Here is a 26,584-nt window from a genome sequence, read left to right as displayed (position 1 = left end):
ATGCCAAAACATCTCAGAGGCCATGAGGGACAGAGGCTACATCAGGGACTCAACACAGCACCGCGTGAAACTTAAGGAGCTCAGACAAGCGTACCAGAAAACCAAAGAATCAAACGAACACTCTGGGACAGAGCCCTAGACATGCAGCTTCTACGCTGAGCTGTATGTAATTCTAGGGAGGGCCGCCACCACTACCCACCCCCGTCCGTGGACTCCGATGATGGGGTACTCTCCGCCATGCCTGAGGATTTTGCAAATGGGGAAGATGAGGAAGAGGAGGAGGATGAGCTTGAGGAAAGCACACAGCACACCGTTCTCCCCGACAGCCAGGATCTTTTTATCACCCTGACTGAAATACCCTCCCAACCCAACAAAGCCGGAGAAGGGACCTCTGGTGAGTGTACCTTTTTAAATATAATACATGTTATAAAAGCAAGCATTTTTTAATGATTAAGTAGCCCTGAGGACTTGGGATACATTCATGGCAAGTACTGCTACTGGAAAAGTCTGTTAACATGTCTGGGGATGGAGCGGAAATCCTCCAGGGATATCTCCATGAAGCTCTCCTGGAGGTACTCTAAAAGCCTTTACAGAAGGTTTCTGGGGAGAGCAGCCTTATTCCATCCTGCATGGTAGGACACTTTATCACACCATGCTAGTAGCCAGTAATCTGGTATCATTGCATGACAAAGCCTGGCAGCGTATGGTCCCGGTGTTTGCTGGCATTCAAGCAACATCCATTCTTTATCTCTCTGTGTTATCCTCAGGAGAGTGATATTGATCATGGTAACCTGGTTGAAATAGGGGAATTTGATTAAGGGGACATTCAGAGGTACCTGTTCCTATTGGGCTGTTTGCCTGTGGCTGAAAAGAAATCCTCCCCACAGTTAGCCACGCGGTGGGAGGGGGGCCACTGGTGCTGAGCTGTTTGCGTTTGGCTAGCAGGGATCATCCCTGATACCAGGCAGGTGGTGGGGGGAGGGGAAAAGCGACATCCCAGAGAATTGGATGGTGGGGAGGGGGTTAGTTTGGTTTCTGCAGCTGCACGTTAACGGGAAAACTGCAGCAGTAAATGGCCAACTCAACGGGCTTTGCTTGGTATGGGAAAGGAGGGGGCTGCTGTTATGAAGGTTGCAGAAGCCGAAAGACTATGGCTTACCATGGCTGCCTGCAAGCCGAATTCTGTTGCCCGGCCCTGCGTGTGTGATCTCTAACACTAACACAGGCACTCAATATAAGATGCAAAATGCGACCTTGCACCAAAATCACACGTGCCATGTAATGTGAATAGCGTTGTTCACCGTGAAAGAGTATAGCCATTGTTCTGTAAAATGTATCTTTTTAAAATACTTCACTCCCTTTTTTTCCTCCAACAACTGCAAATGTTTCAAGCCTCCCTCCTCCGTCCCAAAGGCTATCTCAGATAAGGCGGTGAAAAAAACGCATGCGCGATGAAATGTTCTCTGAGCTCATGCAGTCATCTGGCACTGACAGAGCTGTGTGGAGGGACACAATAGCAGAGTACAGGACCGTGGCCGATGAACGTGAGGAGAGGTGGTGGCAGGAAGATCAGAGGAGACATGAGGACATGCTGGGGCTACTGTGGGATCAAACGGACATGCTCCGGCGTCTGGTGGAGGTTCATGGACGGCAGCAGGATCACAGACTGCCGCTGCAGCCCCTGCTTAACCGCCCTCCATCCTCCCCAAGTTCCATAGCCTCCCCACCCAGACGCCCCAAGAACGCGGGGTGGGAGGCTCCAGGCACCCAACCACTCCACCCCAGGGGACAGCCCAAGCAACAGAAGGTTGGCATTCAACAAGTTTTGAAGTGGCCTTTTCCTTCCCTCCTACCCTCCTCCCACACCTCACCCGGGCTACCTTGTGAATTATCTCCCTATTTTTACAATCAATTAATAAAGAATACATGTTTTTTAAATGATGGTGACTTTATTTCCTTTGCAAGCAAGCTGTGAGCGAAGGGGGGAGGGCGGCTGGCTTACAGGGAATTTAGAGGCAACCAAGGGGGTGGATTTTCATCAAGGAGAAACAAACAGAAGTGTCACACAGTACCCTGGCCAGTCATGAAACTGGTTTTCAAAGCTTCTCTGATGCGCACCGCTTCCTGCTGTGCTCTTTTAACTGCCCTGGTGTCTGGCTGAGCGTATTCTGGCTGAGCGTATTCAGCAGCCAGGTGATTTGCATCAACCTCCCATCCCTCCATAAACGTCTCCCCCTTACTCTCACAGAGGTTGCGGAGCACACAGCAAGCAGCAATAACAATGGGAATATTGGTTTCGCTGAGGTCTGAGCGAGCCAGTAAACTGCGCCAGCGACCCTTTAAACGTCCAAATGCACGCTCTACTGCCAGTCTGCACTTGCCCAGCCTATAGCTGAACAGCTCCTGACTACTGTCCAGGGTGCCTGTATATGGGCATTAAGGGCATTAAAGGGTAGGCTGGTTCCCCAAGGATAACTATCGGCATTTCAACATCCCCAACAGTTATTTTCTGGTCTGGGAAGTAAATCCCTTCCTGCAGCCATTTAAACAGACCAGAGTTCGTGAAGACGGGAGCATCATGAACCTTTCCCAGCCATCCCACGTTGGTGTTGGTGAAACGTCCCTTGTGATCCACCAGTGCTTGCAGCACCATTGAAAAGTACCCTTTGCGGTTTATATACTGGCTGCCCTGATGGTCTGGTCCCAAGATAGGGCTATGCATTCTGTCTCTAGCCCCACCACAGTTAGGGAATCCCATTGCAGCAAAGCCATCTAGTATGACCTGCACATTTCTCAGAGTCACAACCTTTGATAGCAGCAGCTCAATGATTGCGCTGGCTACTTGCATCACAGCAACCCTCACAGCAGATTTGCCCACTCCAAATTGATTACTGACTGACCAGTAGCTGTCTGGCATTGCAAGCTTCCACAGGGCTATTGCCCTCGCTTGTGAACTGTGGGGGCTGCTCTCATCTTGGTATTCTTGCTGTTCAGGGCAGGGGAAAGCAAGTCACAAAGTTCCATGAAAGTGCCCTTATGCATGCGAAAGTTTCGGAGCCACTGGGAATCATCCCAGACCTGCAACACTATGTGGTCCCACCACTCTGTGCTTGTTTCCTGGGCCCAGAATTGGCATTCCACAGCATGAGCCTGCCCCATTAACACCATGAGTTCCAAATTGCGGGGGAAAGCGGTTTTAGAGAAAAGTGTGTTCATGTCCTCATCACCGCGCTGCTGTCGCCTCCTCACCTAGCTTTTCAGGTGTTTGTTCTGCATACACTGCACGATAATGCACGAGGTGTTTACAATGGTCATAACTGCTGCGGTGAGCTCCATGCTTGCTGTGCTATGGCATCTGCTTCTGCTCAGGCAATCCAGGGAAAAGGGCACAAAACGATTGTTTGCTGTTGCTCTGATGGAGGGAGGGGCGACTGACAACATGCCTTACAGGGTTGGCTTACAGGGAATTAAAATCAACAAAGGGGGTGGCTTTGTGAGAAACAGAATGGTCCCCTCAAGGAGAGAACTCAAAACCTCAAGAATAGAACTCAAAACTGGGTTTAGCAGGCCGTTGATTTCACGGAGGGAGGGAGGAGAAAATGAATACAAAATAAATCTGGTCTATTTCTTGTTTTGATCCACTACATCTATCTTTATAAATCTTGCTGGCGGCAGACTGTGCAGTACAACCGCTGGCCATCGTCATCTCCTGGGTGCTTGGCAGAAGATGGTGCAGTATGACTGCTGGCCACCGTCTTCTCCTGGCTGCTGATTAAAAGACAGCGCACTGCTGATAGGACTGAATAGCCATGAGATGAAACTTAAAAGGGAAATGACCTGGCTGAGTCACTCCCATGTTTGCCCAGGCGCCCCTGACCTCATCGAGGTCACTTAAAAGAGGACCCTGGACTATGTCAATGATGGCTACCAGTCATACTGCGCTATCTGCTGCCAAAAGGCAATAAACTGCTGCTGTGTAGCAATATAGTACCACGTCTGCCAGCACCCAGGAGAGATACGGTGACGGTTAGCTGAGCGGGCTCCATGCTTGCCATGGTATGGCGTCTGCACAGGTAACTCAGGAAAAAAGGCGCAAAACGATTGTCTGCCCTTACTTTCACAGAGGGAGGGAGGGAAAGGGGGGGGGGCCTGACGATATGTACCCAGAACCACCCGTGACAATGTTTTAACCCCATCAGGTACTGGGATTTCTACCCAGAATTCCAGTGGGTGGCAGAGACTGCGGGAACTGTGGGATAGCTACCCACAGTGCAACGCTCCGGAAGTCAACGGTTGCCTCGGTACTGTGGACACACTCCGCCGACTACATGCACTTAGAGCATTTGTGTGGGGACAAACACAATCAACTGTATAAAAAGCTTTCTACAAAACCGACTTCTATAAATTCAACCTAATTTCATAGTGTAGACAAGGCCTGAGTCATTGCTGAACCAATGCTCCATGATGACATTAAGGAGCCACCATGCTGCCAAAGGTACTGTCTTTTGGCTGAGGCTTTTACCAGGTTGTGTACTTAAAGAGCCCATGGCATAGAATTGGAACATCTTAAACCTGCTGTCCTGACAAATTCCAGCTCAGGAATCTGTACACTGACTCCCCCAAATTTTCCCTGTTGTTTACAGGATTCTTCTTCAATTTCTGTTCTAAGCGCCATGTAGTGTTACTATGAGCTGGTAGACCAGTGGTTCCCAAATTGGGGTTCTTGAACCCTTGGGGGTTTGTGAAATGTATCAGGGGGTTCTCAGAAAAAATTCTGTAATGGCAGACAGAGCCATCCCTAAGGACCCCCGGTGTGGTGGGGGGGGGCAGCAGCGGGGACCCAGGAGTGCGGGGCTGCAGCCAGGAAGTTGGACGGCATGAGGGGCAGAGTGGGATGGGCAGCCACGCTGTACCTGGTGGGGCCGTCCAGGCTAATTTGTCCCTGGCCCTGCATCCCCCAGATGGTGGAAGAAAAAGTGTTTGTGTGTCAAATGGAGGTCATTGTAGCCAATTGGTGGTAACGACCCACAGTTAGTCCCTACTCAGTCATTCTCTGTAGCATGCCGTTTTGCTCCAATGAGAGATGAGTGAATCGTCTCATTTACTCATTGGTTCATTTGTTCCCGTTCTTAGTGTGTTATTTTTATTTGCACTGTTGTACACTCAATATGGACAAGTGGCTGAAAATTGAAAGTGTAAAGAACCGAGAAACCAAATGTTCGACACCCGCTAGCGTTTCATCAAGTCCAACATGTGGACCATCTACGTCAACTGATCATGATGGTCCTGGAAAATCGCTTACGAAGAAAAGAAAATATGATGACAATTCAGTCACATAACATAACAGGAGCCTTGAGAACTACAAGGGACTTAACTGCCAGTGGCCTGATCAGCCTTAGAAAGTGATGAACGTGAAGGCTTAAGAGCTAAAATTCAGGATGGATGATATACAAATGTGATAAGGTAGGCCTCAGTCTTTTAGCAGCTAACAAGGCAGTGATGCAGCCTGCAGGGTTTGGGAAGAGGCAAGTTGGTGCATACAATTGTATAATGCAGTGTCATTGTGATTTTTGGTGCTAGCAACAAGTGTAAGTAAGAGAGGGTTGCATGGAAGTGATACTCTTAAAACCATGAAATAAGACTTTAGGAGAGAGCAATTACTCTAGGACCAGTGCACACGTGGATACAAAGGAGCAGAGTTACCTAATCCTATATTCCCAAGAGTGCTTTGAACCAGGATGCACGCATTTTGGGGCTCTGAAAGCAGTATCCTGATTATAGCGATACGGAGAGAAGGGAGCATGGTCTGTGGCTAAAGTACAGGACTCGGAGGCAGGACATCTACTTTTGGTTTCCAGTTCTGCCACAAACCTACTGAGTGACCTTGGATACGTCACTTAGCCCGTCTGTGCTTCAGTTTCCCCATCTGTAAAATGGGGTTAATAATACTTCCCAACCACCCCAGATGGGATGCATTTGTGAAGCACTTTGAGATCCTCAAATGGAAAGTGCTATAAAAGTGCCCAAATTCTGTGAGTTGCTCTCAAGGGATGTTTAGCAGCTTGCGCTACCTCCAAGTTAAGTCTAGAAACAAGGCCTCATCCAATTTTGAAGACAACTAGAACCAAAGGGGGAGAGTTTGGATCCAGGAATCTAAATCTGAACACCCTTCCTCAATCCCCAAATTCATGGTGGGGCTAGGTTTTTTTGCTCCAGTTTCAGCCCAGCAAGAGATTTGCTAACTGATTTGATCCCCCAGGTTGTAGGCTATAGAGAGAGAGACCGGAATTGTGCCCCTGTGATCAGCCTTGCCATTCCGCATTGATGGGATGTTAATGCCATTTCTGAATATTGCAGCTACTATTGTGGCAGTCAATACTGTCTGTGCCATGCAGGCTGGGCTCCTGCCGTAGGGATAAACTACATTCACTGTAATCACTTCCTCTACTGTGGGATCAACACTCCATAGGATGATGGGCAGAACTGTAAGAAGGGAGCTATTTTCACTTTGCAGTTCATCCCACATACTTACAGGCCCCAGGATGACCATATCAGCAGCATAACGGCTCCAAAGCCAGAGCCCTTGGCTTCAAAAATTAATCCTAGTTGCTGAGCTCAGAGACGCTGAGTCACCAGCTCAGCCAGCATCAGGCCTCTTAAACTTGGTCAGGAACACGGTACAGTATAAGTGTTGAGCCATAGGCCAAGCGACGCAGACAATTCAGACCTGTACGAAGCAGTTTGCTAGGACTCTAGGCTCCTGCTGAGGTGAATGTGGCCAAGCCTACAGGAAGTGACACTTTAGCGACTAGTGGCTGCGTTGGGCTTCCTCCAGGGCGGGTGCAATGGCAGCTGGCAAAGGCTGAAGAGGCGGCAGCCACAGTGCGGTTGACAGCTCTCCCTGAACACAAGCAAGGCCCAGCTAGCACCGTATGCCCCCAAAAGGCCACGGCCAGGCAACCTGGAAGCGTGGCACCTGCCGCCAGGCCTGAGGGCAGCATGTGGGGCACCCCGTTACGTGCCCAGGTGGTGTCGTGCCTGCGACACAAAAGACATCGCCCCACCGCTGCCCAGGCAGACTGGCTCCCGCCTCTGCTGCTCTGTGCCCCCACTGCCACCATCGACCTCAGGCTGGGAGAGCCAGGAACTGGCCCAACAAGCTCATGCCTCACTTTAATCACACTCTTAAATGGATGACATTGCCGTTGAGGCTGCAGGGTCCCTGGCCTGACTAGAATGAAGGCAACACAGGCAGAGCATCAGCGAACCAGACTCTTTTCTCACTCACCCCAGCGTACGTGAGGAGCAGCTCCATTGAAGCCAATGGAGTGAGACTGGTGCAAGCGAGAAGAGCCTCAGACCCTACCTTTCCCCCCTGGCTTCACAGATAAAACATAACACAGTGGCACGCTAATGAATGCATTTTATTGTACAAGTTCCCTAATCGCGAGGATGTTGTCTCAACATCAGCTGACTTCCACAGTCAGGCAGTTTGGTTTCAGCTTGACCTCTTTGGAAACGTTCATACTGTGATGTAATCAATATAGGGTTCACAGCAGCAGCAGCAGCAGCAGCTGAGATTACAGAGAGAATTGGGTCTGATGGATAAATTACCCTGTCTGCTCTCGGAGCTGACACTGAATCTTTTGAGTAACTCAAGGGAAAACTGAGCCAGACCATCAGCTGGTGTAAATCAGTTTACTTCCGTCGACACCACTGGCATTATGCCACCTTACACCAGCTGGGAATCTGGTCCAGTTGAGTCCAACATCTGTATCAGTGCAAGGATTCCCTTGCTAACCCTCCCCAAAGCACTGTATCAGACTCCTCATCTTTCAACTTGTCTGTTTCAAATACTGATCTTTAATTAAATAGTCAGAGTCTTACACAAACAAAATGCATGTGTTTAGATAAAATGGTGATGAAAATCATGCTCAATTTGCAAATCCTTTCATTGCAAGGACCCAAGCAATCAGATAAAAGACTCAAACTCCGTTTCGAAAAAAAGGTCAACATTCCTCTGCGAACAGTCTACTGACTTGTGACTGAGCTGCACTGTCATGAGTAGGTCAACCTCAAACCTCAGTTAAAGGACGTTCACCAACTTAAGACTAGCCACATAAACCACTGGTGTCATGCCCCTGATAGACACAGAGTTACACCAGGAGTGAATATGGCCACAAATCTCTACCTTTCCAGTCAGTACAAAAATGTGGGTGAAAATTATTGTCTTGAGTTTTAAAATAATTCCCAAGCTAATGAATGTGTTTGGAAACCTACTGTTACCAAACTCCCACTGTGGAGCAATACGTCAAATTCTGGCTAGACTCAGTCATAGTCTCCTGAATTATCCTTTCATAAGAAGCTAAAGAAATAGTCTTCATACTACATGACACAATTACTTGTGAAATCCCTGTGAAATCTTGACCCCCTAACAAGTGTTCTAGAATCACAGGGCTCAAGCATGGCCCCCACACTGGGCCTGGTTCTGATACCCTGACTCAAGTTGAGTAGCACCTGAAATGGTCCCATTGACTTCACTCATGGGAATAAGGATACCAGCCAGCATGAGTTAGGGTATCCGAAATTAGCACATTGAAGTTAACAGGAAAACTCCCATAGATTTCACCAGGAGTGGCATTTACCCTGGAAATGTTAGAGACTTACTTGGTCACCATTTAATACCCTCTATTAATGAAGAACAAAGTTTTCTAAAACTGTTTGATAGGTATCTGTGGGGGGGGGGGGGGAGGCAGAGATAAATCTTCCAAGATCCCCACCCCAAAAATTATGTAGTGACAATGAATAATATTTATAAAAATAAAATAAAATGAATGGAAAGTCCTGTGCAACATGAGCAGCAATCCGGCCTTTGTCCTGTGAGTACACTCTGGCGATTCCTCTGCCCCAGTCCTAAGCGAGTGAGTCCCACCTATGACCTGGCTTTGTTCATATTTTATTTAGCGAGCTTAAAGTAACATTCTTCACATCCGGCAAGAGGGATGTGATGTTCTCTCCATGGATGTTGGCCCACTCAGGGAAGGTGCCCAGTTGGAAGATGCTCTTGGCCCATGTGTTTATAGCCAAGCTAAGGAGCAGAACACCCATAAGATTCATGAGCAGCCCAGTTCTCGCCTGTGAAAGAAATGCAGATACATTATACTAGGGTTTAGCCTGGAAATCCTGGGCATGTGACACAAGGAACCAAGATGGCCAGCCCTGAGGACTGACTGCACATGAACGAACATTACAACAAAGAGGGGTTTAATTAACATTTCAGCAGGATTTTCTCAAGTCAGGGACCCCCCACTCCCAAATGCTGAGTTAGGTCCTCAGCCATCAAAGTGCTTTAGCACATGGTTAACTTTAAGCACTTTAAGTAGTCAACAAAACTGTTCTCATGCTTAACACACGCTCAAACACATTGCTGAATTAGGGCCTGATCCTGTGCCAGTGGTATAAATGAAAGTTTAGTCATTGTTAGTGCAGGATCAGGGCGGGAGAGCCCTGGAGTACATGCAGCTTCCATTGCTGTCTTCACTAAGAGCAGTGGGTGTTCAAAACTTTTCAGGATCAGACTTTAGAAAAGCATCTCTAACATCCCAGTGAATGGAGTATGTATGTGTTTGTTTTAAGATTCATTTCTGCAGAAGGAAAGGATTCTCTTACAAGTCAGCTGAGCATCAGGGAACTGAGAATCCAACTTAAAGAGTCTGTGGATTAAAAAGCACTTTCTGTCTTTAAGCTCCTGTTTTATTTTCCTCCTAGAAAAACACCCCTCTCTGTAATACAATCAGTGTCCATGTTCAGGGAATGAATGAAACCACAGACATTTTTAACCAATTAATATGAACAAGCAGTTCTGTAAAGCTACAGCAATATGGAGGCAAAGAGTAAAAGCTGAGTAAAATTAATAATCAAAGGCTAGGTGTGCGATTCTTACCTAATGTAACAGAAAGAAAACCACCAGAGCCCCTTACCAATATGTAAAGCCAACAGGAATTTGAGCTGATAAACAGCTGAATTTCAAAAGGAGTTGTGCTTTCTCCCAAAGCCTTTGCTCAGTTTTCACTCAGGCAAAAGTCCCATTGGCTTGAGCCTGAGTAAAACTGAAAAGGAATATCAAGACTTGGCTCACTGTTTCCAAAGCAACTGACTCTCACTTCCCTCAATGCAAAGGCACAAATTCATACAACCATGGCAACTGGTAAACTTCAGTCTAAACCAGGACAACCGGTGGGTGTACAAAGGGAGAGAGAGAACAGGCTTGAATGGCTGAATGCTATTGTAGCAGCTCCAGAAGAAGGCATGTCATCACACTTTTAACTGTAAGGTGTCTGGGGTAGAGTGGGGGTGAAAGGAAATTAGAGGATGTGAAGGAATGCTGAACTCCATTGGGCTAAGCATGTTGAAGTTATGGGGTAAGCCTGTGCCACTGAAAGGGACTTTCACAAATTACACTTTCATTCCATAGTCACAGAACATCACAGCAAAGTCATGAAACTTGCTTCTTCCTGGGGCCAGCCAAGGGCAGAACACAAGCTTGGGAAACAAGCTGACATCCAGGCCAGCTGACCTGTCAACAAGAATGGGACCAAACTGGGTTTTCTATCATTTCACATTAAGTTAAAGGGGATGTGATTAAGGGTGACAGTCTCTAAACTGAGCCAACCCTAAAAATAACTATCAGCCCCTCCCATAGATAAAATCCCAGCTTCTCAGCTGAGCCATAGACCTGGGTGCATGCACATAACCTTGGCTTCCTCTTATTCCAACTGCCCGCTGTTTGGTGTGTAAGCAGCATATTTAAACATAGTGTGAGATCAGATCCCTGCTCATCAACATGAATCTTTTGATCTCTGAAGTTCCTCTTCTTTAACCACTTTGGCACTAGCCCTTCACCCTCTGGCTCCCTTGCGAAAGGCTAATCCAGGCGGCTAGATTCCCATGGTTTCCAATAGAAAAAATGAACCTTTTCTCATTGCATTCAGCAGCCACTGTTGCAGAGCCTTAAAGATTGATCCTTTACAGAACAGCGTGTGGCACATATAACCACAAGGTAAAATTTGCTGAACAAGATGTGGGGGACACAGAGGACCCAACCCTGTATTAATGAGTGCTGCTGTCTGAGCACCAAGGCCAGAGAAGAGACTGAGTTGCTGAAGTACTAAACCCCATAGTTGTCTGGATTTCACTCACTCAGGGCAGGATTCCTGGCAATGCTTGGGCTTCCAACTTGGCAAACTGGGTTCCGGTCCCAGTCCCTGATTCTCACTTCTCAGGCTGGCAAAGGCTGTAAAGCTCAGCCTGTAGGAGAGGGAATGCCTCGGGTCACTCTCCAGCAAGCCCCTCCGGCTGATGCACAAAATGCAGATGGGCTTTGGAAGTAGCTGTGTCTAGCCCTCTTCCTGGAGAGGAGTAACTGCAACTCTGGGGTAAGATGTAAGGAGAGGAAAATTGGGAGGAATCTTGAGAGAAGCCTACCCAATTCCTCATCACCTCCTTGCTTTTCACTGAGTGTTCTCCTTGCCCTTCCGCACACCAAGGTGTTTTGTAATATTCAATCCCCTTCCTATGCATTTCCAGGCACCCTTCTCTTCTGAAGGAAACTGAAAACAGGCCTGCTCTTTTCTCCCCAGTTCTCACTTCCTCATTTACTGGGTGTTTGTGCAAATGCTGAGAAGCACCGGGTTGTGGGCTGAGGCACTAGGTAACCAAACTAACTTAGCAGCTAGTACCAGCGATCTCCAAACCAACCTACTATACTATGGAACCAAATAAGACTAGGTTCCTACCGAACAGGTCTAGTGATTTCTGCTCATGTTCACCGGCCTTGAGGATAAGAGTGTGAGAACAGTATGAAAATGGTCTGAAAGTCACTTTCACAACGTAAACGCTACAGCCTGGGGGAGAACATCTGAGCCATCTTCATGTGAATTCTAACCAGCTCTGAATGGTTGCACTTATAAGAAGGAGATCCTTTCCCCTATGTGACCATCTCCGCTCCTCAGCCATTGCTTCTAAAAATGTTTTATTCTGCAAGTCACCAAAAAGGGCTTGGTTCACCATTAGGGGGCCACAGACACAGGTGAGGTGTTATATAAGGGGACAAATGCTCTGTCTGGAGTACAGAGATGTACTAAGTTGACCGCCATGGACATTCATAGGAGTTTTGTGATCAATCTCTTCTGCCCAGTGAATTGAAAATGTTGCTTTTGTGCTCTTTAATGTAAGGATCTACATTAAAAAACTAATAGTAATGTATAGTGTCGAATGTAAACACTTTATTATAACTTTGCCTTAATAAGAAGTCTTTTTTTAAAAAATGCTGACAAGAATATATCAGACAGGAAAACAAAACAAACTTAATAGTAAAATCAAAAGGAGAAGTAGCTCTTCTTTTCTTAGTGACTCTTTGTTTAGGAAATAGCATGTCTGTTCATTAGCGAGGGTAATTGTTACACAGGCTGTAAATTTAATCTCTACAGAGAACTTGACAGCACATTTGAGAATTCATATATGTGTTTCCTGTTGAGTTTTGAGAGACATTAATTTTGCTGCTCACTTAGAGAGCTTCATATTGTAGCATTCTGGCTTTCCTAAACTAGTCTGTCTTTCCTTTCTCTGTTTCCCTTTATCATCTTCCTGAATGGGAATTGCCTGGGTGATTGCTCCAAGCATATTATGTCAAATAATTCCTTCCAGAGCAGAAAAGACTGAAATATTCTAGTGCAGTTGATTCAGACAGCATCTACATCAGATACCACTGGCAGTATATCCACTTAACCAATCCAAAGGAAAGTAGTAACATGCACTTCACATAGAGATGGTGACTTGACCAAGGTCTACTGGGAAATTTAGTTGGGATGCTCAGTAACTTCATGGCTTGATATTTTATTCATGATCTAAAAGATAAATCAGTGCAAAGAACCCTAGGTCACAAACAACTGCAGAACTAGTTATGACCAAGAGATGCCAAAGGTTATTTTTCACTGGAACCTGTGAATGCCATGTAAACTTAGTTAGCAAAGGGGAAGCACAGTAATAGAATGTGAAGAAGATAAGGTCAAAGACACTTCTGCAAGAGTCATTTAAAGGACTCGTGTTCACTCTCCCAAAGTGGAGAGCAGAGATCCTTGTGACAGGTCTGAGCTCAAACTCAGCAAAATGGACAGCAGGGAGATAAGCATCCCCTTGTTACAATATATTAGTTTAATATCTAAAGGGGGAGGCAGAAAATGGATTATTTTTCTAGTTCCTGGATCCACTTTTCAATTAAAGGTCAGACTCAGCTCTCAGAAGAAATTTGAGAGTAACTCCACTGAAGGCAGTTGAATTACTATGGATTTACATGGGTTTAATCAGGGGCAGAATCGGGCCCATTTTTACCTAAATAACACTTTCTAAGGCAGCTAGATATGACCAATCATGAATGAAGTACTTTGCATTCAAACACTGCTCATAACAGAAACTGACCTTTGTGATTTTATTTTACAAAATGCTGATTTGGTAGCATATCTCAAAATGATTGTCTTAAAAACTCTTCATCTAGATGATTGTGTCTTCAGTGATTTTTGTACATAAAACAACTTACCATATCCTTGACCATCAAGTGTCCAGAAGAAAACGCAATTGAGTTAGGGGGCGTGGAGACTGGCAGCATGAAAGCGTATGAGCATCCTATAGTTCCTGGTATCATTAAATACAGGGGATTTACTTTCAGACGAATTGCCTTGAAAGAACAAAATTTAAAAAAAAACCACTATACATTAGGGGTTCTGAGCTACAATGGAAATACATCCAAGAATGCAAATAATTACAGCACTGTGCCTAGCAGAACTCAGTGATCTATGATTTATAATAGCATATCCTGCTGTTCTATTGCTAATAACATTTTTAAAAATTATTATTATGCATGTTGTGCAGCATGTACTTATGCTCCTTAGCATCTTGTTTCCAAACACTCCAATATATTAAGCAGGCCATATCAGCTCCCTTTGAAATGCGCAGGTGTTGTTATCCCCATTTCATAGATAGGGAAACTGAGGCACAGAGAGGGGAAGTGACTTGCCCAGGGTCATACAGCAGGTCAGTGGCAGAACTAGAAATGGACACCAAGAATTCTGGCTCCTGGTTGCCTGTTCTAACCACTTAAATACACCATACCCAGTCCTGCCATCACACCATCAGCAAAACTACTGGTTGACTAAATCCTGAGGTCTCTTTACATGGCCTCAGGGGGAATGTAGACCCCTGTGAGGCTGAGCCAGTGAGGGTTAAGCAACCAGCAGGCAGAGTGACCCAAAACCAACCCTTAAGGACATATTAGAAGAGTATTGAAATTGTATACAGGTCCATTCCTTACAGATTGTTAGCACAGGCATGTTAAATAGACTACAGTCCTTGAAATGGAGGCCTGTATTGTTAGAGAATCAAGAATAGATCCCAGTTGTATTTTTCTGTGTTTACCTTGTTAGAAGTTTAACAACGTGATATAATTAGCTTGTAGATGCCAAAATTCTGTTCCTCTCTTTAATGATTCATTATGGTATTCTATTGATTCAGAGGTCAAAAGGGGATATTCCCATTTAGATGGGACTTGCGGTGCAATAATATTATTGTTTCATTTATCTTTGAAATTTGTAGTAAACTACCTGTAAGCTCTTTGATGGTTAATTTCCCTATGCTAATGAATGCAACTAGCTACCAGGGTATGCCTAGGAATGAGGGATTAGCTTCGAAGCAACAATATACATTACCTATTCTTCAACCAAGCAAGCCCTGCTGTGAACACAGCTTGCTTCGAGCTATAAAGGAAGTTTCACGTCTGATGCTTGCTATCTCAGATCTGCTTAAACTTTGACAGGGAAAGTCTAAGCTTGTGAAACTGAGGTCTCCAGGTCTACTCTGGATTAACCTTGTACTTTTCATGGAAGAACTTGAACAAACTCTGCACAAGAACTGCCTATTGGACTATAGCCTTTTTAATTGATTCCAGAAGGCTTTTTACAAAGCAAGCTCACCATCTCTGCTATGAGACTGACCTAAGAACTTTATTCATATCTGTACATCAAATGATCTTTTAACCACGGCAACTCTCTGTCTTTTCTTTTTATTGATAAATCTTAATTAATAAGGATTGGCCCTAAGTATGTATTTGGGTGAGATCTGAAATATTCATTGACCTGGTGGTTAATGTGTCTGATTTCTTGGTAGAACTTTATATACGGTGAATAAGATTTTTAGTAACCCTCACTATATTAGAGTAGGCTGTCTGCGTGGGAGCCAAAGGCTGGAGTGCTTAAAGGGAAATGTATTTTGGCTTCTTGGTAATCAGTAAGGTATTACAGGAGCTGTTTGGTTACTGGCTTGGTGAAATCTAATTATAGAATAAACCACCAGTTTGGGGGATCGTCTGACCTATTCTTTGCGATTTGCCTTGAATGAGCAATCTCAGTATAGCCCCTCCAGTGACCATGGTCACAACCCCATACAGCTGGATGGGCCAGCTGAGATCCTGGAGACTACCGGGCCTCGTATGCAGAAGAGTGAGGTGACCCATGGCTGCCCAGATGATTAGTGCGTCTTCTGCAGCTGATGGAGGCCAGGCTGCTCCAATAGAGAGAAATGTTTTCACAGGGTACCTAAACTGTGAAGGACATGGGGCTGACTGTAATAATTTGTAAATACTGTATGTGATGTGGTTATTGGGATAGTTACAGCATGGCTGAATTGGGTTATTGGTTAATAGCAGGGTTGTTAGGAAACTAATAGGAAGACAACACTATGGCTCTAGATACATAACACAGAGGGATCATTAAGAGACGATGCCTGGGGCTATTTAACTGTGAAGATGCTACATCCACGCTCCAGACAAATTCAGCCTAAATAAATGTGTTAGTCTCTCAGGAGCCACAAGTACTCCTCATTTTTTTTTGCTCCAATCAAAGTTACCAGACTTGTTTTGCCAAGGCTGGGCACCTAAAAACTAAAAGGACACTAAGCAGTTAAAAAGTCACTCTCTGGAGAGAGGGGATAGGCAACTGGAGGGAGCTGTTGGTGGGGAACAGAGTGACACAGAGAGAGACTCCAGCTAGGGGGTCAGATGAAGCAAAACCTGCCTGGCCCACACCCACCGGCTAGTAGGGCTTAGGGTAAGATAGACATGCAGGAGATCTTTTGTCATGTTCAAATCCTTGTTCTCTTATGTTATGCTTTGTTCCTACTGTTCAGACAAGGCTGTCTGTCACTGTGGCCACCACAGGGCACAAGCCCCCACAAGGAAGAACTGCAGGGGCTGAACCTAGTCAGGCCTGCTGAGCCATCACACGAGTACACAGGGTTCTGTAGCGCAGGGCCTGGTCTGATAATGGGAGAATTCTGGGATTCCATCCCAGACAAGGTAAAGACACGAGGCGTAACACCTAAGGGGGTGCACTGAGAGAGACCACAGAGGGGTCAGAGCTGGCCCCGTCATGGTAACGTATCTTACCAGTTCTGCCAGGATAGGCAGGAAGATTATAATTGTGGCCGTGTTGCTGGCAAACTCTGTGAATAAGGCGATCACTATTGTGATAAGCACGACAGCCACTGCCGGTGGCACGCTCTCCAGGGGATGCAGGTGGCCTCCGATCCAGACAGACAAGCCTGACTCCTGCAGCAGGAGAGAAAATGCAGCAGGGTTTATATTTGAGTTCCTGCATTTCCACGCAAGACTCAGATCATTTCACAGAATTGCAAACTACATATAAATAGGGATCACTTCGCCCACCCACTTCTGAAACGCAGCCACCTTGTGGCAGGGGTGCATGTTATAGCCCTTAGATGTCAGATCCAGTCACTCAATGTCTTAACTGCCATACACTGCAGGTGCAAAATCGCAGGAGCAAAATCGCAGGAGCAAACCAAACTGATACCCTTTTAAAAACCAGGGGCATAGGGCTGAATGACAGTAAGGTAACATCAATGATGGGCAGCACTCCAAATACTACCTCACATCCTTTTGCCATGGCAAATCCGCCACCGAGCAGCAAGATAATGTTCCAGGGTACAGTCTCTTGGGCCCTTCTCCAAGACAGCAAAGGCACATTCTCAGTGTTTGATGCTAGACAAAGAGATCCCCACCAAACACACACACACAGATTAACAAATAACTTGTTATCTGATAAAATAGCTACATTACTCACTGGTGTCAAAGTTAGCTGATAATCACTTAATAACAAACACATGGATATTTCAATTTCAATTAAACAGGCAGCAAAAAGTTCTAGCAGTCACGGTTTTCTTGGGCTTTTTCTCAGCTTGTTTTTTTATTAACATAAAGGACAATTTCCTTGGTGTAATAGACTTAGATATTCTTCTCTCTGACATCTGGCAGATTCTGGCAGGAGGAAGTTTTCTGACATTTGTAATTTTTGTGGGCAAGTTCATCACCGTATTAATTTTCTACTTGCAGCTCAAAGTGGTAGTAGCTTTCTAGCAAGGAAATTGCTGTGTCTCCCCCCAGAAGGTCACTTCTGAATGAGAACTCAATTGTTGTGTCATATGAAAAGGTAAACTAGTAGGGCTTTCATGTTCTGTGAACTAAGGACACCCACATTTCACCCAGTGGGGGTCTGAGGAGCAACCTCCGGGAGCCTGAAAGCAACCCCTAATCTGCATGAAATGACGTCATGGCAGTGGCTTTCGTTTGGTGACATTAGGCCAGAGCAAGTGCTGCTTTGCTGTGAGCTGAGCCCATGGGCTGCACAGGCTGCATCTCCAATTAAAGATGAAGGTGGCCAGAGCCATATGGGTAAAATTTTCATAAGTGACTCAGGCACTTAGGTGCTGAAGTCTCATTGAAAGTCAATGGGACATAGGTGCTTTTCAAAATGTTACCCCATACCTGCTGACCGAGTACCCTGCCTTACTATTATGTGCTGAGCTCCTGCAGTGTGCTCACCCTATAGAGAACACAGAAGAAGGGGACAGAGTCCCTACCCCGTGGGCTTACAACCTACCTTTTAAGTCAAACCACCATTTACAGGATGGTCTTTGTGAAGGGAAGAAGAACAGTATGGTCACTATGGCGACTCCAGTAACCGCATCTGAGACAAACCTGACCAGAGGAGCAGAAACACTTGTAAGCAGCAAAAGTCTTGAGATTTGTAAAGTTTACAAAACTTGGGATTTACCAAAGAGGATTAGGATTTTACATCAACAACACTCATTGGTCATGATTCTTTTTTTTTTTTTTTTTTAATTCCCCTCTGAGCTACATTTCTAAGATTGGCTGTGACTCCTTTCGAAAACTGATCAGAGACACTGAAAACACAAAAACCTAGTTTTAAAAAGAATAGGGAGGGGTTGGCAGTGCTGGCTTCTCGAATGACTGAATCACTTTCAGTCTGTTAGAGAGTGTGAGAAGAATACTGATTATGGAGGTCTGGGGAGATTGCCTAAGCTGGTTGCAGGGAAGTAGGAAAATCAGGCCACTGGCCTGTTTTGGTTATGATCTCTGTAAAATGCTCAGCTTCTAAAGTGAAGAGCATGATATAAAAACTCTAGGCCCCAATTCAGCAAAGCATTTAAACTTTAACTTTAAGTAACTGTTAACTATTGAGAACAAAATTAATCTGTGAAGTATGTACTTGATTCCCATTAAAGCCAAGCATGTAGTGAACTCCTTTTCTGAATATGAATAGTCTGTTGAACTGTGTCCCTAGAGAAATAGAGCGGGTCTCTTTTCTGTGCAGAAACAACTTGCTCTCACTCTGTGAGTATTATTATTATTGCCTTCATTGTTCTTAATCTTTGTCTTCACGTAAGAAAGGTCTGGATGTCACAACAGAGAAAAGGTTGCAAACCAAAGAGAAAAAGCACTAAGGGGTGAACTCCTGCAGCCTTGATTCAGTCCAAACCCACACTGAAATCAATGGCCTGCTCAAAGGGTTCAGGACTTGGCCCTAAATGTATCAATAGACAACATTCCCAGAGCTCAGGCCGTAGGGCTGTCAGGAAATAGGTGTGAGCATTTTCAATACTAACATCCCACAAGGCTTCCACTACCTCCTCTTAGAAACATAAACAATTAAAATGGTTCTAGAGAGATACATAAGGCTCAGTTCCATTTATTCCATGAAACCTGGACAACAGTATAAACAAGGACAATAGAAAACACAGGGATCTCAAAAGCCTGCAAATACTATTGAAAAATGTTACAACAGATTGAAAATAGAATCTTACCCAGGAGTGAAGAAACTTGCCCAACCTGGGATGAATTTTGGGTCCCTGGAGAACAGCAGGATTGCAAACAAGCAGAAGAGGAAGAGAACTGCCTGTTCTGCAAACCTAAGGTTTAAGGAGATGCAATTAAAAACCAGTCATGCTAATGAAGTGAACACAAGTTACCTTTCCCAGGTCACCTTTAACTGCTAATGATGATGTCACTGCATTTCAAGCCTTAGTTTAGAAAGGTGAATAACACTAAACTTCACACATGACACATGGGGACTTTCCCTCTCTGAGAGCAGAATGTAGACTGCATTCCCTACTGACGGTGTGAATAACTGAGAGCTGATGAGGGAGGAGATTCATAGATTCATAGATACTAAGGTCAGAAGGGACCATTATGATCATCTAGTCTGACCTCCTGCACAGCGCAGGCCACAGAATTTTACCCACCCACTCCTGCGAAAAACCTTTCACCTATGTCTGAGCTATTGAAGTCCTCAAATCGTGGTTTAAAGACTTCAAGGAGCAGAGAATCCTCCAGCAAGTGACCCGTGCCCCATGCTACAGAGGAAGGTGAAAAACCTCCAGGGCCTCTTCCAATCTGCCCTGGAGGAAAATTCCTTCCCGACCCCAAATATGGCGATCAGCTAAACCCTGAGCATATGGGTAAGATTCACCAGCCAGATACTACAGAAAATTCTTTCCTGGGTAACTCAGATCCCACTCCATCTAACATCCCATCACAGGCCATTAGGCCTATTTACCATGAATATTTACAGATCAATTCGTTACCAAAATCACGTTATCCCATCATACCATCTCCTCCATAAACTTATCGAGTTTAATCTTAAAGCCAGATAGATCTTTTTCCCCCACTGCTTCCCTTAGAAGGCTATTCCAAAACTTCACTCCTCTGATGGTTAGAAACCTTCGTCTAATTTCAAGTCTAAACTTCTCGGTGGCCAGTTTATATCCATTTGTTCTTGTGTCCACATTGGTACTGAGCTTAAATAATTCCTCTCCCTCTCCGGTATTTATCCCTCTGATATATTTATAGAGAGCAATCATTTCTCCCCTCAACCTTCTTTTAGTTAGGCTAAACAAGCCAAGCTCCTTGAGTCTCCTTTCATAAGACAAGTTTTCCATTCCTCGGATCATCCTAGTAGCCCTTCTCTGTACCTGTTCCAGTTTGAATTCATCCTTCTTAAACATGGGAGACCAGAACTGCACACAGTATTCCAGGTGAGGTCTCACAGTTGCAGTAACATCTGCTAGTGTTAATATTTCTAGTAAGGACCAGGGGGTAAAATCCTGACCTGAATAAAGTCAGTGACATAACTCCCATTGACGTCAGTGGAGCTAGGATTTGACCAAGACACATCCAAAATATTGCCTTAAAACCTCTCAAAGACACAAGGAAGGAGGGATACTTAAACCACTGAAAAGAAATCACTTGGGTTGAATTTAAGCTAATCAAATTTGTAGCACATGGCTTAATGGGCTTTCTCTGCTCCTAAAACTCAAAGTGGGACTTTGATTCTTACAATGACATTTTGCAGGCTGGTCCATAATGTACTGAAGGGAAAAAAATAAACCAATTTCTTTCATTTAGAGCACACAAGAATAATAATTAGAATGTTTGTTTGTGCTGCGCTACCTACATCAGTGAACCCTCGCAATATCTCTGTGAGTAAAGCTGGGCGATTTATTTATTTTTGGCAAACGGTAAATTCATTTTTAAAAATGCATTTTGGGGGACACTGAAACTATTAGTTAATTCAGGTCAAATTCAGCCCATACTTTTGGCAGAAAAAATCGATTTTCCCCCCATCCCACCCCTCCAAGAGTCAAAATGGTTCTTTTTGACTATTTTGAAACAAATCATTGAGGGCTTGTCTAGACCAAGAGTTACTGTGCAGCAAGCTGGTGTGGAAATCTACAGTGCGCTGGCCTGCCACACTGGAACTATCCACACGCACTCTGCTGCCACTCACTAAAAGTGCCGTAGTTTGCTTGCATCTACACCTGCGTCAAAGTGGTGTAGGTAAAAGAGCGCTAGCGAACCTTTAGTGAGCTGCAGCAGGGTCAACACAGAAAGTGCATTTATACCCCAGCTGGCTGCTTGCTAGTTGTTTGCCTAGACAAGCCCTTAGACTTTTTGTTTCAAAATATAGCTATATTTATCTTCTTTTATAAGGGTGAGAACCACCAAAAATTCAACAACAAAACCAAAAATAATCCATTTCAGGTCAAAAAGCAACTCGAACGCATCTTGTTTTCTCTTCACATGACTGATTAATAGATCTCAGAGAATAATTCACAATCAATAATATATTCCACAAAAATTCATCTGATTTTCTGTTCACAAATTGCCCACAAACAGATCATAAAATAATTGAATTATATTCTTTATATTCATCATGAATCTCTTCAGCAAATAATACGTGCTCTGCAGACCATTCATAAACAGCTTTCTGTGAATATTAAAAATTCACACTGTATTGGCTGGTTACATAAGTCACATGATATTGTTTCTGTTTCCTGATTAAAAGACTTACAATGTGTAATTAACACAGCATGAATTGTCATCTACAATTGAAAATTGGCATTTGTGGAATATTGGAGCTACATGTTTGTTATCTGCAATTATCTGCATTAGCAAAGACAGAGCAACTGAATGTTTGAGGAAAACAAACTCAAAATGGTCACAAATACTAACAAATGGAAATTCACTGACAAATTCTGACAAATATCCTCAGTTTCCCTCCCCAGAAATGTTGTTTCTGGTTGATTTCTGTGTCATTTTTGTTCTCTTTTCGCGACTCACTTCATTGGCCCCAGTTTCTGATAATCTTCCTTTATGACTGCTCGGGCTCGGTCTTCTGCATCCACTCTTATTTCTGACTTTTTCTTTCTGCAATGCCTACCAACACAGAAATAACAAACACCACTCATTTTTGCAGGTTCATAATGGAACTCAAACATTGATGTTCATGTTTACTATTCCTGCACACACCCATACAGGGCATGCACAGGGTGGCTACAGGGAAGGTTTAGGAGAATAAAGGGTACAGCATGGACCAGTGATTTCAGAAAACGAGTATCATATGGATCCATTTCATAGTATAGTAAATACTTCCAATCTCTTAAATAGACTTCCCATCTCTCAGACAAGTTATGCATAATGCCACAAATAATGTTCATGGCACCCTTACTCATACTGAGTCTTACCTCACCTGGCCTATAGTCTTGTAAACATCAGTGGAACTACTCATGTAGTAATATGGCACTCAGTGTGAGTAAAGGTGGCAAAATCTAGCCATTAATGTACTGGACAGTGGATATTATAGCTCGATAGTCCCACCCGCTCATGACAAGACACAAATGTGCTTGCAGAATCTATGAGCAGATTCATTTATGTGCACAAACGGACGTTAATGCATCCAATTGTCCATGTGGCAAGCACAGATGGGCTGAGGCACATGCAAAGAGACAAGCACTTGCAAGTTCTGAGCAGGCGCTTTTTGATGCCTGCCAGAAACGTGGCTCTAGTTACCAACAGAAAAGCTCTGGTGCTGCCTAGAAACCCTTGGGCTGAATTCTCCCTGGGTTATGAGTATGTAAATTTCATTAGTACTCAGGGTGGGGAGCAAGATGTGTCCCTTGAGGTAGACTAGACAGGTCCTGCTCAGGGCAGGTTTCATTGATTCAGTGGTAAAAACAGAGGAAGCCACAGGAGCCTTATCTACACTACGGCTCTCACTGGTGGTAATATTCCCTAGTGTAAACAAGACCAATATTTATCCTACTTTGTGTTGCCTTTCTCCCCAGGATTATGCAAAGGAGACTTTGGCCCCTGCATTAAAGAAGCTTATTTGTGGTAATCACAGCCTGTGTTCACAGAGACTGTTCAGAATGTAAATGAGAGTGAAGTTGTCAGATTTGCAGATTTCATCACTTTTAGCAGATGACTGCATCAGCCACTTGATCGAAAAGAGAGCAAGGTGGGAAATAAGGATCTCCCCTCCCCTCCCCCACCTTCTCAAGTCACCAACAACTTTCTGGGCAATCTCTAATTTATGCAAAGCACTCGCTGATGATGAACAAATATGTGAGGAATTTTTAACAACAGGGACTGGCATTTTAATATGCTTCTCTTCATTAGCCAGGCTAAGCCTTTTAAGCAGGGAACCCTGGACTAGTACACAGCCTACTCTTAGACAGTACGTGTGCATATGAATGATATATTCATCACCAGCTGCTTCGTGTCCCATCAGCGTCATGTGGTTAAAATACATTTCTAATACTTCCTGGGACCTTGATTACATTTGAAAAGCCAGACTTACACCATTAGATATCCGATTCTGTGATACTAAGACTGATTAATTCATTTGTTGTTTTAAATGGATGTCCAATGGTTAGATCCTTTATAAAGATGCATGTTTGACCATCCAAAAATTCCTGATTCTCAAATAGATATTGGGGATGTCCATAAATTGCATAACACATTTATTGGTGATGTTAAAGACCCACCCACCCTTTGTAACACTAACACTGAAACAAACACACAAGATTAAGAACCCACCTACCCCCTAATGCATTACGTAATTTATGGACAGCCCCTTACACAGTACTCTGATTCTTTTAGTAGCTGCAGTTTTACCCAAGGACATCAAGACAACCCCTTGTTATCTAAAATGCTTTTGAATAAATGCTTTTGCTGCACCTCCCTGAGTGATGGTACTAGGTCAACAGAAACATTCTTCTGGCGACCTATAAAAAACAGGGCTTTGGAGCTGTGCTCCGGCTCCGCTCCAGCTCCAAACAAAAACCTGCAGCTCCATTGCTCCGGAGCTGCTCCGCGCTCCAGCTCCGGGCTCCGCTCCAAAGCCGTGATAAAAATTGTGTCTACACTGGAGATTTAGGTTCGCATAGCTGCAGCATTCAGGAGTTGGATTTTTCAAATCCTTGCATGCCATACCTATGTTGGCCTAAGTTTTAAGTGTAGACCAGGTCAAAATCTGGATTCTTTAATAGGCTGCACAATTTCTGTTTGTGTTTCTTTAGCTTGATTTTTCTAGGCCCTGACCCTGCCAACACTTAAGACTTGTCTACACTAGAAAGTTTAATTGTACTGGTATAGTTAGAGCAGCAAAATAATCCTAGTGTTGACACAAACAAGTGTCTATACTGGTATAATTTATTCCAGTTCCAGGTGGTGTGTAAGGCATCGTTATACTGGTATAACTACCTCCGCACTAGGGTTTAGATCAGTATAATTATATTGGTTAAAAAAAACACCACACCCCTAACCAACATAGTTACACTAGTATAACTTTTTTAGTACAGAGAATCCTTAGATACATGACTTCAGTGGGATTACTTAAAGCCCCAGTTCAGCAAGGCAATTATTAACTCTTATTGAAATCAATGGGATTTGAACACAGACTCAAAATTAAGCACATGCTTAAGTGCATTGCTGAATCAGACGAACAAAGTTACGTACATGCTTTCATGTTTGAAGGATCAGGGACTTACACTGGTTATTTCCTATTGCATTGAAAAAGTTCCCTAGTAATTTCTGTTTTCTGTGTCACTGATATAATTATATACTTGGGTAACGTGCACCTGGTTTTTTTTTTCCTTTTCTTTTTTTCTCCTGAAGTTAAAAACCAATAAACATTTTAACAAAAAACAAATTCAAAAGCATCTCTTAGAAACTGTATATGCTTCTGCACTGAAGTAAATAGGAGCTTTGCCACTAACTTCCCTGGGCACAGGATCAGGCAGTAAATCGAGCCTGCAAACTCTATGTTCACTGACTGCACATGCAGATCACATTACTGTGCATGTCAGTTGGATGGCCAACTACCTAACTGCCAGATCTGTGCACACAAATGCCCATGTGCACCTCCAAACGACTGTGTGCCCAACATTTGCAGGCTCAGATGTGCAGGCTAGTTAAAGCGAGCTGTAAACTGAGAGCCTTGAGTGAGATTTTCAAAAGTGCATAAAGTTTTTCTCCAAAAATGTGCTTCATCAATTTTTTCTGACCAGGTCTACCCTTCGCAATCTCTCCCATGAACTTTCTGATCAGAATACAAAATAATATTATAATTATGGGCTCTGCATTCATCACTTATAGGACACTTTCATTATTCATCACACTGAATTTACTCAAATAGGAGCTTTTAGCTGAACATGAATGATATACATCTAACTTCGTGCAGAACAAATTTGGATTGAGTTATTACAACATGTACAGATGAAATGTTTAAGGGCCTGAACCAAGATTCCCATTGATTTCACTGGGCTTTGGAACAGGACCAGATAAACTGCTTATTTACACTGTAGTCATAATGAGATTAAAGCATACAAATAGATTAGATATAAAAGTACCTTAGGTTAATTCCCCCATACAGGAAACTGATCCATAGCCATCCCAGGAAAAGGAAAAGCAGCATTAAAGGAAATGCAAATACAAACCAGGATCCAAAGTTCACCACATCACACTCTGGAAAAAAACTTCGAAAATGGGGAAAGCTAATTAATCTGAGGAGTGGAACACCCCTTTCACATGAAATGAAGGGGAACAAACATCTGAAATCAAGATCAAAATGTCATGCAAACTTTCCAGCTGCACAGGTTTTAAAAAGGTGATTATTTATATCTCAATAGTGCCAACCAGCACCAACTGAGATTGGGACCCTATTGTGCTAGGAGTTGTACAAGTATGTAGTAAGAAAGAGTCCCTGCTTCAAAGAATTTAAATGGACAATTTGAAATGGCATTTTGGAACAGACATCTTGAAAATGTAGCTCTCTAGATTTGCAGGAATTCCCAAATAACAACACCACGCAATATTTAGCACTTTATAGAAATTAACTAACTAATCCTAATTCATGGTAGAACCCACTGTAAGAGTGCCTGAACGTGAACCTTACAGAAGAGCTCTACCCAAACAGAACCGCTTTCATCCATGTCTAGGAAGAACCTTCTATGTAGATCACTGCATGGTTGAGACATAACTGCAGGTTTACATTGGCAACACTATGTCTACTTTTTCAGATAGGGGAGCCTCTTAGTGTTTAATAATAATCAAAGCACTTTACAAAGGATGTCAGTATCATCTGTATTTGATAGATGGAGAAACTGAGGCACAAAGAACGTGTCCACATTCACCCAGCGGCAGAGTCTACTGAGTTCCAGTCTAGTGGTCTAGCCACTAGACAACACTGCCATCCAGGACAGAAATAGTGTGTGCCTTGTTTTCCTTTTTCACCACATAATGGACAACTTATAAAGTGCTCACTGTTGCCCTGGTTCACCAAAACACTTAACCATGGGAAGCAAGTCTAAAGGGAAAAAC

General features: G+C 44.0%; 1 protein-coding gene across 1 annotated transcript in view; it reads right to left on the bottom strand.

Annotated features, from left to right (window-relative positions):
- Positions 1–8,949: 8,949 nt before the first annotated feature.
- Positions 8,950–26,584, bottom strand: part of SLC13A3 (solute carrier family 13 member 3) — a 40,196-nt gene continuing 22,561 nt past the window's right edge. The window contains exons 6-13 of the mRNA XM_077832044.1: positions 25,615–25,740; positions 22,043–22,138; positions 19,228–19,332; positions 18,003–18,100; positions 16,992–17,104; positions 16,493–16,654; positions 13,595–13,732; positions 8,950–9,135 (exon numbers count right to left, since the gene is read on the bottom strand). Coding sequence (XP_077688170.1) covers positions 8,950–9,135; positions 13,595–13,732; positions 16,493–16,654; positions 16,992–17,104; positions 18,003–18,100; positions 19,228–19,332; positions 22,043–22,138; positions 25,615–25,740 — 1,024 coding nt within the window. The remainder of the gene's footprint in view (positions 9,136–13,594; positions 13,733–16,492; positions 16,655–16,991; positions 17,105–18,002; positions 18,101–19,227; positions 19,333–22,042; positions 22,139–25,614; positions 25,741–26,584) is intronic.

Source organism: Eretmochelys imbricata, chromosome 13, assembly GCF_965152235.1.
Source record: "Eretmochelys imbricata isolate rEreImb1 chromosome 13, rEreImb1.hap1, whole genome shotgun sequence".
Lineage (NCBI taxonomy): Eukaryota > Metazoa > Chordata > Testudines > Cheloniidae > Eretmochelys > Eretmochelys imbricata.
Note: the sequence above shows the minus strand (reverse complement) of the source record. Positions and strands in the feature narration are given on the sequence as shown.